We start from the raw sequence: 13,572 nt of genomic DNA, 5'->3' as shown, positions 1-13,572 counted from the left end.
CAAAATAAAGTATGTATATAAAAACATTTAAGTTACTTTTTAAGAGATCGAGTAATGACCATAAAATCAGACGAAATATCCGACCCATAAAAAGTGCCTAGAACGCCACTCGCTGTGTGTTCAAAATCACAAATGTATTACTTCGCCATATTAACGCGGAATTTGATTGGGGGGGGATCATGTTGGGCGTGGCTTACAATTACAGTCAACGTCTAAAGCCCGATGTGGTTTCCACTGTGCTAAACAATGATTAAAACAGGTATGAAATGCGTTTTGTGTCGTTGCTAACGGTGATAGGAGTCTTGAACACAACTTCTTCCGTCAACGTCATACTGGCGGGAAGTAGCAGACTTGGTACTGGGGGTTAACGAAACAATCTGGTAACCGGTGAAAGAGTGTTGTCATTTCACCGTCTAACGGGTTGGAGACTGAAATGGCCACGTCGTCGGTATCAACGGTAATGCTTCGCGTTTATGTAAACTTTTGTATTTTGAGTTGCTTGACGTACTTTCTGACACTCACTCCACATTCTAGGGTTGTTTTGTTTTCAAGCCAAGCACCAAGAAGAAGAAAAAGGAAATAATCTCCCCTAGTTTAGGTAAAATACGCTTTCCGTTAATTTACACTATAAAGTACTTGTAGTTATCATTGTTATGTATTTAAATTGTGATTTCCCCCCACCACAGACAACTATTTCACTCACGGTTGCGAAGTTGTTGAGACCAGTGATATACGGTTCAGACTCTTTTATGATCTATGGAACAAGATTGAAAAGGACACAGAGGTATTTAATACAGTGGTACACTTTGAAGGGTTTGACACATTATCAAGATGTTGTCGAGAGATGACATTTGTCCTTTTTTTAAAAAAAAATCCATTGCATGTTTACATATGGGAGATGTAGGCTCCCTAATTCCATCAGCCTGAATGGTACTTTGTATTCCAAGTGCTGACAGAAAAAAAAAAACATTACCAGAGGAATGCTTTATAATGGAGCCAATCCCAACTGTTTTTTTCTTGCTAGCTAATTGCATGGCAACATTTTTGACAAACAACCTTTCAAATTCAGAACTATGGACAATTTAATTTGCCTTCAATTTCCTTAACATGTATGGCAGTGCATACAAAAACCTATGTAAGCATAAGCAGAACATGCACACACACACACGGGAGGACTAAAACTGATAAACGGAGATGACCCATGATTACGATATTCATGAAATGATGTTCATTCAATGTCGGTGTTGTATATTAGGTCAAATAATACCAACAGAACCATTGTGAGAAATGCGTAATATGTTTACACTTCACTCTTATGTTTTATGTAATATGTTTACTGTCAGCTTCTGCAGGATGAACTCAACAGACAAATCCTGGACAGCCTGCTGGACTTTACCAGAAAACGCTCATCCACTCGCCATCACAGCGACTGGGCCTCTCAGATGAGGGCCAGCGAGATTCCCACGGCAGCGCTAATGCTTGGTATGATGATGCTCTTGCTGATGATGATGAGTGCTAAAGTTAATCTTTGGGTGTATTTGGTATAGCAGCAAGGACTTGGGCTTTGTACCAGGAGGGTTGTAGTTCAAGTCTCATTGAGGACAAAAACTACAAAAAAATAGATGTTTGAGATGCTAGTGTGCTTCCTGACTAATGTTGATGTTTGTGAGCTAGTTCTGTGCGTGGTGTGCAGCACAAAGGATACAGCAGTGTAAATTGAATTTTCCCTTTTTGTCATCTCATGTCTTCACTAGGAGTGAACGTGCCAGACCATGACATGACCTTCCAGAGCCTGTCTGAGCTGCTCCAACAGTCTGTCACTCCTCACGTGGTCTCTGTCCAGGCCAAAGAATGTTCAGGTAAGCCATGGTGGTGAATGTAAAAAAAAAAAAACATACAGAGGAACTTTAGTGAAACACGTATGTTCCTCATATATGAAAAGCTGGTTGATTTAATTAAGAAACATTCTTTTTCCCTAGTAAAAATAAATAATAACAATATTCCAGGGTTAAACTTTCACCATCAATGTTTAATAATTGTACTGGCAATGTTTTAATTAACATTTCATTATTCCTAACGGCTATACATAATAAGTTAACCACACAATATTGTGTTTGAAAAACAAAATACTTTTTAATGACTATTTATGGTAGCTAACATTCATATCGTTCACTCAAGGATAAAACGCGCGATTTGATCATTAGTGACAGGTAGGCTAGACTAGAAGCAGGCTACTAGCTAAAATGATCACTTCACTTCATTGCCAGGACTGTTTTTATTTATTTATTTGAGTAAGTGTCTAAAAATTCCACTGGAAAAAAACAAAACACACTTACGGATGCTAGCTTAGCGGAAAGTCTAGTCTGGGCTAACCCTAACCCAAAGTACTACGCAGGTGTTGAATTTTGGTTGAAATCTGAAATGCAAGGTTTCATGCTCCTGCTTCAGCTTTGAAGCACTTGATGAAGAAGGTCTTGGAGAGGTTGATGGACACAGTGGTGGCTGCTGAAGATGATGATGATGATGAAGAAGAGGAGGATGAGGAGGCGGCGACGTTGCAGCAGAGCAGCACTCCAGTCCACAGGAGCGTGCACTGCTCCCTGAGCGTGCTCTGTGAATGGTACAACACACAAACAAAGGTAGGAGCAGTGCGTTGTGACTTTGTTTCGCTTTTGCTGTCTTAAATTATAATTTTTTTAACCATATTTTTATTTGCTCCTCCTGCCTGGTAGAAATCCAGCTCTCCCGGAAAAAAGCGCAGTTCTCCAAGTAAAGACCAGCATCCCCCCATTGTGATTATTTTCAAAGATTTAGAGGCTTTCAACAAAAAAGTTCTTCAGGACTTCATTCTCATCTGCAGGTAATATGGAAGTCCTGCAGGGTTCCCGTGGTGGAGGTGTGAATGACTGAAATGCACCCGTATGCTGCATTGTCGACATTTTAAAGTTTTTGTTTAGCTTTTGACTTTAAAATCTGTACAGAACAAAAGGTGATTCGTTTTTCTTCTCTATTTCTGCCCTTCCTACTTTCTGAACAGATTTTCTGGTGGGGTAATAGTTAGTTGAATCTTACGGTATTTTAGAATATAGTTGAACCACACAAGTCAGACACAAAAGTGTTTCGTTGGTTGACGTCATAGTTCATTCAAAACAGATTTTCCCATAGGATATAATTGAATTGAATGGAACCCGATTTTTGGACAGTAAGTCACCATTTTTTTCGTAGTTTAGTTGAGTTTTTCATAGTCCCTGTTCCGTAATTGTGTTGAAGGCAGCGGATGAGTTCGGGTTCCGCTTCTAACTACTGAAACATTTTTCCTTTTAGTTTAAAATGGCTTACCTTAAAGGGGAAGTCAACTGGTGACTACAGTTAATCACAAATTTTATATCTGTTCTAAATGTACAATATATATGTACATTTATGTCATGTTTAGGTTTTCATACTCTTAACAAAAGTGGAAAACTAATAGAAATAGTTCAAATGAATTTTTGACGTCTATAGCCATCAATGGCAGTGAATGAGCTTAACGCCACCACAATGTGAATGTGTGAGTGCATGAATAATGTATCCATTTCTCTGTAAAGCGTCTTTGAGTGAAGCGATATATAAAGCCAATGCATTACTATTATTATTATTAAACAGCAAAATCCAGCAGTTTTTAAATCATATCAGAAGGCGGCCATTTTGCCACTTGCTGTTGAGTGAAAATGACATCACAGTTGCTCAGGTCTCAGGTAACAACCAATCACAGCTCTGGTTCAGAAAAGAGGTGAGCTGTGATTGTTCGGTAGGCAGAGCCCTGAGCAACTATGATGTCATCTTCAGTTGACAGCAAGTGGCAAAATGGCCGCCCCCTGAGGAGGATTAAAAACATCAGCGTTTTGCTGCATATCTCATATTCACAAACGTAATATTCATCAGAATGTCATGTTTGGACTCGTGAGGTCACATATAACATATTATTGTCAAGACACGTTTACGGTTGACTTCCCCTTTAGCTACAATCCCATGTCGCATTGTGGCCAAAGGTAAAATCTTGGTCTATTATTTCCACTTTTGGTGTTGTAAATAGTAAATCCTTGTTGTGGCGGAAGCCACATGCGAAACTAGCAGATATGTCACACATTAGTTGCCATGACTAGTTCTTCTTCTACTTTTTGACGTTTGTCATATACATTTGGTGCATCACCGCATGCGGCATCCGTACGATAAAAAAAAGTGGCCACTGTATGATAAAACAAAAATGATGCAAAACTTCTTCTTCGAAGCAAGGCGTTTGAAGTTGAACACTCTCTCTGTCTGTGTCATAGTCGATACATGGAGCGTCTTCCTCTCACGTTCATCTTCGGCATCGCCACATCGCCGAGCACCATCCAGCACATGTTGCCCCACTCGGTGTCGTCGCTGCTATGCATCCAGCTCTTCCAGTCTCTGTCGTGCACTCAACATCTGGCAACCGTCATCGACAAGGTTGCGCACGCATTCACGTTGCACAACGATGACCTCAAAACGTACGTTTGATCTTTAATTTGGACTTTCGCTACGTAGCTAATCCTCACACCCAAGTTCCTTTTCAAGATGACCGGCAAAGTAATGCAGGTGCTGATCAGCCTCTTCCTCTACCATGACTTCTCTGTGCGGAATTTCATCAAGGGTGTGCAGGTATCTATCTAATATTCTCTAAGAGCCTTGTTGAGTGTCTCGTCCTGGATTGTGTTGTGTGCGCCCCCTTTCACACTGCTTGTAAAAGCCGACATTTTTTCCCTTTTCTATTTTCTGTAGCGTCTTAGGGACCAAATTGGTAAATGGATCATGATCAATTTCTGTTTTTTGCATTTTTTGCACTGTCAATTTAAAAAAAAAATGGTGGGGGGATAAACATATGGAAATTAAAATATGATGTTTATCAATTAATTGACAACATAATCAACACATTAATTATTACACTCGTTCAAGTATTTTTATATTCCACACCAGATGCTGCCGCTGACAGTAGGTGGGTTTCCATCCACCTATCTTTATTCGAATTTTCAACAATTGCGAAAAAGAAACTGAATGGAAACGCCAGAAATTCGAAAAAAGGCCCAAAATTCGCCCCAAAAAGTTTTTACGCTTGGAAGGGGTGTTTTTTGAAGCGTATCGAAGAAAGGAAAATGCGCATTTTGCCAATGGAAACAGGTTTTGCGAATAAGCGACTACAAGACCACCGGATATACGTTGCACGTTTTGACCGATACTACGTCACACACACGTTTGTAGTCACAATAGATGGCGGATGATTAAGTAAGATATGTTTGGGGAAACAAAGAAACACAATTCTTTTTATAATTAATTAAAGGAAGCACTTGACTTATATGCGAGAGGGAAGCCAACAAGACAAACTACTTCCGTCCGTTTTGCGCATTTTCACAAAATTCGCATTAAAAATTTCGAAAAATTCGGATGCAAACCTGACTAATGTAATTATCTGATCTCATATTGCTGTGTTAAAGCGCACATAGTTGCAACTTTACAATGTCCCGCCTTCGCTGGGTCCTTTTGAATTTTGAATTTATGGATTTGAAAGGGACAATGCACATCAATCAACATTTTACAATGTAAATGTGCCCAAGTTAGCCAAGTCAAGCTCATTTTCATTGTCAGTCCCTTGGGCGGATATAAAAGACAACCTAAAATGAGTCATTCAAATCACAAATCAATTTCCAACAATATGCAATAATATTACACAAGTACATGTTAATAGTGATAACTAATCTCTCTCATTCAATGAGAGCAGTTTTGGCCCAACTTCAGCCACTGTTTTAGTTTTTTGTTGAAGACACTTTTATTCGTCTCCAATTTAAGTTCAGCGGGGAAAGCGTTCCGTAGTTTAGTTCTCTGATAGCAGAAGCGAGACTAACTTTGGGAGCTCACTGTCCCCACTTATTGAGGCTCTGGTGGTCGGTCTACAGAAGCTTTGACGCCTTACCATGAGACCACTAAAATTCACAAAATTTTCAAAGGTAAAAAGCTTGTGTTTTTGTATGAGTTCACAATGGTGCCAGCTCATCAAAAATCTGGAGGTGGATATTTGTGATCATGCTGTCCTATATCAAATGGAGCTCTTTTGCATGATCTTTGCATAAAAACGCAATCTACTCTGTGCTCAAGCTGGCCCTGCTCGAGCATTTCCACTCGCAGCCTCTCAGCGTGCTTTGCTGCAAGAAGAAGGAAGCCGTGCGGAACACGGCACATCTCAGCCACGAGGACCTGGAAAGGATCAGGCAGCTGCCTTCGTTCACCAGGTACATGGCTCACTGCTCAAAGATTAAAACTCCTCGTGGACAAAAGTATTAGGACACCTGGCCGTTCAACCACACAGGAAGTGATATTCCGGGACGTTCTTTTACAAGAAGGTACTTCAGGGGTTGCTGGTTTCTAATTTCTGATGATCACTAATCGGATTTGTCGTGAGGTACGCTGAGGTCTCGTACATCAGTGCATCTGTAACTGTTTGGTGTGGCTCATATTTTTTGTTCATGTAGCAACTATGACGCTATATATGCTTAACGTCTTTAGGTTTCTTCTTCAGGTATGTTAGCCAGCAGGAATCCCAAGAGCAGCAGCTGTTAAAGGATGATGCGCACTTAAAGGTACAGTATTTTATTTGATTCAGTATAACACTTAACTTTGCTGACGTGAACACTTTCAACCGTTTTAGGAGGTTTCCTACAAGCTGATAAAGGAGCTTTGTAAATACCACAAAAACTATTACCCCACGCTGAGGTGTCTTCACGCTTTGACCTCCTCGCTGCCTCGCTACCCCCTTGGAAAACAGGCAAGAAGTCTCTTGATCTCAACAAAGCATCCTTTTCTTTTTCTTTTTTTCTAAACTGTCACTGTTGCTCCGGTGTAACAATGGATTATCCACAGATCCGGGAGCTCCATTTAATTTGCCTGGAGAAGAATGTTTGGGAGACGGAGGATTACCAGTCAGCCATGAAGCTGCTTAAGTAAGCCCGGATAATTAATCTTGCCTGTTTTAGTCTGTTTAAATGGCTGAAATGTAAGCACTGGCTGTATTGCAAATGAGAATTTGCACTCACTTTCCAAAACATTAGGTACACACACGGACACGTCGTACATACAGATCTCTATGGAATATTTTGCATGGTTGTAGTTGTCAACAAGGGGGGAAAAAATATGTATTAATATATTATGGGGGGAAAAGTAGTTACCAGAAAGTCACAATTTCAAAATTGTCAAAATGATCACACCTTGTACTAGAAACCTGCTTTTTCACATTATCAGTAAAATGAATATGTGCATCTTAATATTTGTTAATTTTCATTGCGCATGAAATTACAACTTGAATTTTTTTTATTTTTTTTTTACAAAATTACAAATTTTTCTTGACTTTATTCTTTAAAAAAAAATGACTTTTTTTTTAAACAAAAAAACTTTTCCTAATAATACGACTTTGTTCTCCAGCTTCCTCCCATCTGCCAAAAGCATGTTTCTTAGGTTAATTGAAGACTCTTAAATTGTCTTTAGGTTAGTCTCCAGCTCTCACACAAACCTATTGAGTATAAGCCATACAGAAAATGGATGGCTTAAACAGCTCTGTGAATGCCATTGACCTCCTAACCACTAGAGAGCGCCAAAGTCAAGGCCATCACTCGTCTATATTGCGCCCTCAGGTGGCCAACCGCATTATTTTTATGTATTTACTAATTTAGTTTTGAATTGTGAGCCTCTTATTGCCTCTCCTCCAGTATGTTGGCCAAGGACGAGCTGTTCGCGTTGCTTCAAAGATGCGCAGAGATCCTGCAGCCCGTCAACTCAAAGAAAATAAAGAGCACCCTCGTCCAGTTGGAAGACATGCTCAGCCAATTCCAGCAATTAGACGGTGAGTTGTGAGAAGCATCTTAGGATGATGACTACCATAGGAATAAGAATCACTTCCTTTCTTCTACAAGCAGGGGCCGGTGAGTTCGTCCAATGTGACGAAGAGCGCCTCGCAACTCCTGTGAAGAACCTTCAGAAGAAAACCAACCTGTACCAGCTGCAGAAGGTACTGTAAGTCTAAGCTTATGTACAAAGCGTTATTCTAGCTGACGCCATATTTCACTTGCTCCCAACAGGCTCTTCTGGAGATGAATGAGTCCAGAAGGTCCAAGAAACGGAGTCCGTATGAAAACCTGCGAAGTCAAGTCCTCGAGTTGATCGACAACCTCGTAAAGTGAGACCAATTTATCTTCTGATCGTCAGCTTCCTGTCTGTCAACACTTTCTCGCTTATTTGCTTCGTAGGAGTCACCTGTCTCCTCCAGAGTCTCAGACGCTGTATGAAGTGTGCTACTACAGCTCCTCGTCCACCGTGAGACGCCACCTCAACGCCACGCCTCGTACCTCCATTCAGTCCGCACTCAGCAGCCCTTACTATTATCTTCTGGTACACCAACGGCACATCGAAGAGCTTTGGTGCGTTCCGACGGAAGTGCATTGTTGAATGTCTTCTTTCAAAATAATTGTTTCAGAATGAGAGGTTAAAAACAGATGACGGAAGCGTCTCCAATTCGGCACCTGACATATGCATCGTGCACAAGCTGCACCTGGAGTGCGGCCGCCTCATTAACCTCTATGACTGGATGCAAGTGAGTTGATTTGTTTTACAGTGATGTGACCTTTCAACTTTGCCATGATAACCTTATCAATTGAAGCGTTTTTCCCTGCTTGTTTGTTCTGTGGATCCAAAGATTTGACAGCGTTTTGGATGACAATGTTGACGGTGTCATGGTTGTTTTTAGGCCTACTCAACCGTGGTATCTGCAGCGGAGGGGAATGATCCGGATTCAGACAACTTTGGAAAAGTGGATGACGTCAAACAGTATCTTTTCCTAACTAATGTACTGTAAATGTGAGTTTCTTCTTAGATGTAAAAAAAAAAAATGTTTAAAACAAAGCTTTGGAGGATACTTGACGCTTACTTCCTTAACACTTCTCCAGCGCTCGGTTTATCAGGGCTGTTTCGGAGCTGGAATTTTTGGGTTTCATTAAGTCCAGTAAGCAGAAGACGGACCACGTGGCCCGGCTCACTTGGGGAGGATGTTGACGTATTGGTCCCAAAAAAAAATCTGTTGTTTGTAGTTTTGTCCCTTAATAAAGGTTATTTAGTGCCTGACAGCTTAAGATTCTGTGCTCATTTCCTAAAATATTTGAAGGTGGGCATTAGATGATTTTGTATTTGATTTGAATTTAACTCAAGAGGTGGAATGGCACAGTAGTCACACCCCTGTGAAAGTAATATCAAAGAGAAAAAAAAATGATGATAGCCAAAGAATTAAAAAGTGAACTTATTGCAACATAGGGAAGAGTGTGGCTGCTCACCTCGGTCAATGTTAATTTTGACATGGCTTATTTAAAAATATAATAATAATTCCAGCAATACCTTAAACCACCACTAGGTGATAGTGTCATTTTGTAATCACCTTCCTATTACCCCTCCATTTTGTGCCAGAAAGGGTGAGTACTTTAGGTGACCTGATGAATACACACACGCTCGCACGCACACACACACACGCACATACACATACTCACCCACATACAAAAAAAAAGTGATATTATATATATATATATATATATATATATATATATATGTGTGTGTGTGTGTGTGTGTGTGTGTATATTTAAAAAAAAAAAGAGAAAAACCATTTTTTGATTTTTTTTTTAAAGGAGAGCAATGTCGTCAAATCGAATGAACAATACTGAGATCTCCTTAGGAAAAAAAAAAAGAAAGGGTGAGTGCTTTATTTTAGTTTCATTATACTGTGGCAAAGTTATGTATATACTGTACTTCTTTGACAGGTAAGAATTTAATATGAGCCTAAAGTGGTTAATTTACATTGCATTGTTTCCCTTAGGAAACATTTCACCTTGAGAGTCAACCAACATCATGAAACTATTAAGACTTCGGAGGTCCCACTGCATTAGAGCTACAATGCAACAGGTGTTAAAAAAAAAAAATAGTAATAATAATTTCTGCCTTCATGTGTTTTTTTCCGATTTGGTAGCTGAAAGTTCCAAACTATTGCTTGGGTGGGTTTTCTCCTTGTTTTGCTGTTCCCGCCTACATTCTAAAAGCATGCATGTGTAAGACTCAAAATTGGACATAGTTGTAGATGTGTGTGTTATTTATGTTACCAATATGTGCAGTGATTGATGACCAGTCCAGGGTGTACCCAAATCAACGCCCAAAACTCACCGGCCTAATGCATGGGTGTTGTTCGGTGCAAAAATATTAGTTAGCATTGGAGCTCATTAGCAGAGCAAATGTACATAATGCTGTCTTTATAGGAACAAATGTCCATAGCATACAGGCTTTAAAATTAAAAGTCCTTTATTGTTTTGCTGATTAAGTACAATGGATTCAAAGTTATACCAGTAAAACAAAATAAATAAAACACTTGGGTCGGGGAAGGGAAGAAAATAATGTATTTGGCCTACTGCTTAATTATAAAAAGGAACGAATGGAGGCGCGAATTCAGGCTTCCTTTTGACAGCAACTTAATGCTGCTCCAACATATTTACATGTAACAAACTGAAGAGTGAACAAGCTGGTAATGCTGTGAACTGTCAAAAAAAAAGTGTGAGAACTGTCAGCACGCACGCAGCTGGGAAGAAGGGAAATATGGGTGAGGGGAGTAAGGGTCCGCTTACATCGGGAAGCACCGGGTTGTTCACAACCATTTGCCCAACCACAGAAATATGGCACAGTAAGAAAAAGTTTCATTTAAACTAAACGGAATCTCGTAACAACGATGAGCGTTTTGTGTGTGTGTGTATTTGTTTTTCCTTCCTGGAGGGGTCACACGATCCGTCCGCAACGAGAGGCAGCCGTCCTGTGAGCTCAGGAAACATCTGGAGAAGAAAGGCAGATGAACTCAAAAGTCAGAAAGCAGATGTGTAACCGTAGGACAGAAATGTGGGAAGGACACACGAAGAGAGAGCACTCACAGCTCGCAGGTTGTTCACCGAATCGTCGCATTATCTGATCGTGCGTGAACTTCACAAAGGTGTCGTATTGTTCTGCAATGGCAAACAATACGAACTTGTCATCATATCAGCAGTCACAGTAACTAAGCCTTGTCCCACTCGCGTCAACATTTGTCTTATTTTTCCGTGCCTTGCGTTACAGACAGCGGGTGACGTGAACCGACCTGCCAGTTTGGATGTCATGGTCTCCTCGTACTCCTCCCGCACTTTCTCTTCCCTTTCTTTCAGCAGGCGTTCACAGATCATCCCAACTTGTTTGAGGGTAAATAGCGGCTGCTCCTTCCTCGAAGGGGAAACGCCCCCAGAGGGCGTCGCTGCAAAAGCCAAACGAGCATCTTCACAATGAGTCAATCAATCTCTACTGTGTAAGATGTATTTAAGTCATGTACAGCTTAAAAGTATTGATTCCCGCCTTCATGCATGGTAACCACAATTTATTTTATCCATGTTTAATTGAAATAATTGTGAGTATTTAGGTTAAAAATATTCAGAAAGTAGGCCATGGCAAAGCACATCTTGCTTTGTCACTTTGCTACCATGTGGGTATTAAGCTGTTTTGGTTGTACTACTGTACCACAATGCAGAGACGGAAATATTATGATACGAGTACTTTAAATGTATGTGCATTGTAATGTATAACACACGTAGGAAATGACTCATCTTGGGTGTGTGTTGACTAACCTGACATGGTGGACTGGGATTGGGATGGAGGAGATTCTGGAGAGCAGCAGCACTCTGGCGACTGGTAGCCTCCAGCCTCTAGATGCTTCCTCTTTTGTATGCGTTTGTACTCCTGCTTGATGCTGTGGAGGATTTGTTCTGGGAAGGGGGACAAAAGGACGGTAGACAAAAGACATTATTGTCTTAACGAGGCTGAACAACAGGTAGCTCAGGCCCGTGGGATCCAACTTTGCTAGCTCATAAGGAAGATCACCTGCGCTCAGTCTGGATGACGACTCCCCGAATGGCGAGGGCTCCATGCTCAGATACTTCCTAGGGGACGAGGACGACGGAGACACGGGCATACACCTTCGTCTTTTGGGGGAAGCGGGACTCATGAGCGGATCGAAATCCATGGTCCTCTTCAGGGTAGCTCCGCACGCCATTGCTTAAAACTGACCAAAAAAGGAGGAAGAGGTGTCAAACCAACCCCCAAATGAAGATCATATTTTGACAGACGTTTACAGTCGTAAGGTTATGGATTCGTCATAACACGCAGCTATTGTCATCGTGAAAATTCGCTACTTCAAACCACACTGCGCCGCTTATCAGGCACATGATAATCATGTTGTGCGACTGAGCCTTTAAATTGGTGCTAACGAGCTAACATTAGCTCATGGCGCTAGCTATTAATAAAAGAAAACAAAGCAAACGGTTAGCTGTCTGGTTCTGGAATCAATTTCATGGCTTACCTTTTAAAGGAGGGTGTTTTGTATAGTAGTTGAAGTGTCTTCCAAAAGTTGCTTCCTGGAAAAAAGTTGAGGAAGCTCTCAGCCCAGCAGCGGGCTGACTGCCGTTAAAGATAGCTGAGCTAGCTTTAGCAGACGCGACGCCGCTCGGCTGCTTGTTTTCGATACGAGGCTATCGGCTTACCCCCGGCTGGCGACGTCACGTGCGACTTCACAGCAATGCATGCCGGGGCATGTAGTAAAGGCCGCTCAAAGGCGGACGACACACGGTGTCTTAATGTCGTTTCTAAGAGCTGACGTGAACCGTTCGTGTCTTTTTAGGTTTTTCACGACATCGTAGGTGAAGTGGCTTTAAAGTCACCTGTCCGAGTGACCGGACCACGTTGAAATAAAAATGTTAACGAGGAGTGTTTGATTCCACAAGAGGTCAGTATTACACAACGAACTCATTTTCACGGCCGCTAATAATTGCCTACGAAACAAAATAGTTGCAAATGATTTTTTTCTTCAAAAAATGTAATGCCAATTGTCTTTGTCGTTATGTGTCCCAAATGAAGGTAATTCGTTCTTAAAAGATTAATAAATCTAATGGTCCATCGTATTCGCATGAATGATAGCAGACAGCATAATAGATGGTGACATTTCCAACGTAGCTATGTATGAATTTGCGACGGTGACAGAACAATAGCTTGCCTTTACCCTTATTGTGAATGTACAGTAAAGAAAATCGTGCAATTGTTGAATACTGCCCTGCTTTTCAGTATGTCACAGTAAACGTTGTTCTTCATGCTTCCCTCAGTAAATTGAAGCTTCCCACTGCCAGCAGGTGGCAGCACTCAAGTAGCCCCAGGTTATGACACTCCCACCACCATGCTTGATTGTAGGCAAGACACACTTGTCTTTGTACTCCTCACATGGTTTCTGCCACACACACTTGACACCATCTGAGCCAAATAAATGTATCTTGGTCTCATCAAACCACAGGACAGGATTCCAGTTATCCATGTCCTTAGTATGCTTGTCTTCAGCATGTTTGTGGGCTTTTTTGTGCATCATCTTTAGAAGAGGCTTCCTTCTTGGACGACAGCCATGAAGACCAATTTGATGGATTGTGTGGCGTATGGTCTGAG

General features: G+C 41.1%; 2 protein-coding genes across 3 annotated transcripts; one reads left to right on the top strand and one right to left on the bottom strand.

Annotated features, from left to right (window-relative positions):
* Positions 1-182: 182 nt before the first annotated feature.
* orc3 (origin recognition complex, subunit 3) lies at positions 183-9,121 on the top strand. 2 transcript variants are annotated; one of them, XM_077579004.1, is made up of 20 exons: positions 183-457; positions 535-598; positions 687-784; positions 1,344-1,482; positions 1,755-1,859; positions 2,449-2,639; positions 2,733-2,860; positions 4,311-4,470; positions 4,549-4,662; positions 6,151-6,284; positions 6,572-6,632; positions 6,701-6,817; positions 6,913-6,992; positions 7,755-7,888; positions 7,959-8,053; positions 8,124-8,221; positions 8,292-8,433; positions 8,519-8,635; positions 8,789-8,868; positions 8,988-9,121. In XM_077579004.1, the coding sequence occupies exons 1-20, from the start codon at positions 434-436 to the stop codon at positions 9,091-9,093; spliced, it is 2,187 nt and encodes a 728-aa protein (XP_077435130.1). In that variant the 5' UTR covers positions 183-433; the 3' UTR covers positions 9,094-9,121. The 2 variants fall into 2 exon arrangements, with proteins under 2 accessions (XP_077435130.1, XP_077435131.1); XM_077579005.1 differs by having other exon boundaries at positions 184-457; positions 7,962-8,053.
* A 1,238-nt stretch (positions 9,122-10,359) lies between these two features.
* LOC144043374 (akirin-2-like) lies at positions 10,360-12,656 on the bottom strand. Its single transcript, XM_077556947.1, has 6 exons — positions 12,446-12,656; positions 11,968-12,148; positions 11,715-11,852; positions 11,198-11,347; positions 10,995-11,066; positions 10,360-10,898 (listed from the first exon to the last, which is right to left on the bottom strand). The coding sequence occupies exons 2-6, from the start codon at positions 12,137-12,139 to the stop codon at positions 10,888-10,890; spliced, it is 543 nt and encodes a 180-aa protein (XP_077413073.1). The 5' UTR covers positions 12,140-12,148; positions 12,446-12,656; the 3' UTR covers positions 10,360-10,887.
* Between the last annotated feature and the right edge of the window lie 916 nt (positions 12,657-13,572).

Source organism: Vanacampus margaritifer, chromosome 1 (assembly GCF_051991255.1).
Source record: "Vanacampus margaritifer isolate UIUO_Vmar chromosome 1, RoL_Vmar_1.0, whole genome shotgun sequence".
Classification (NCBI taxonomy): domain Eukaryota; kingdom Metazoa; phylum Chordata; class Actinopteri; order Syngnathiformes; family Syngnathidae; genus Vanacampus; species Vanacampus margaritifer.
The sequence above is the reverse complement of the archived record's forward strand: the minus strand, read 5'-3'. Positions and strand labels throughout refer to the sequence as shown.

What these genes read in the sequence shown, in the direction of transcription:
- orc3 (XM_077579004.1), top strand. Translation starts at nt 434, where the DNA reads ATGGCCACGTCGTCGGTATCAACG. An exon ending in ATTTCATCAAGGGTGTGCAG is followed by an intron (nt 4,663 to 6,150) that starts GTATCTATCTAA and finishes TCTGTGCTCAAG; the next exon opens with CTGGCCCTGCTCGAGCATTT. An exon ending in ACCTGTACCAGCTGCAGAAG is followed by an intron (nt 8,054 to 8,123) that starts GTACTGTAAGTC and finishes TGCTCCCAACAG; the next exon opens with GCTCTTCTGGAGATGAATGA.
- LOC144043374 (XM_077556947.1), bottom strand. Translation starts at nt 12,139, where the DNA reads ATGGCGTGCGGAGCTACCCTGAAGAGGACCATGGATTTCGATCCGCTC. An exon ending in GTCATCCAGACTGAGCGCAG is followed by an intron (nt 11,853 to 11,967) that starts GTGATCTTCCTT and finishes CCCCCTTCCCAG; the next exon opens with AACAAATCCTCCACAGCATC. An exon ending in CATGACATCCAAACTGGCAG is followed by an intron (nt 11,067 to 11,197) that starts GTCGGTTCACGT and finishes TTGCCATTGCAG; the next exon opens with AACAATACGACACCTTTGTG.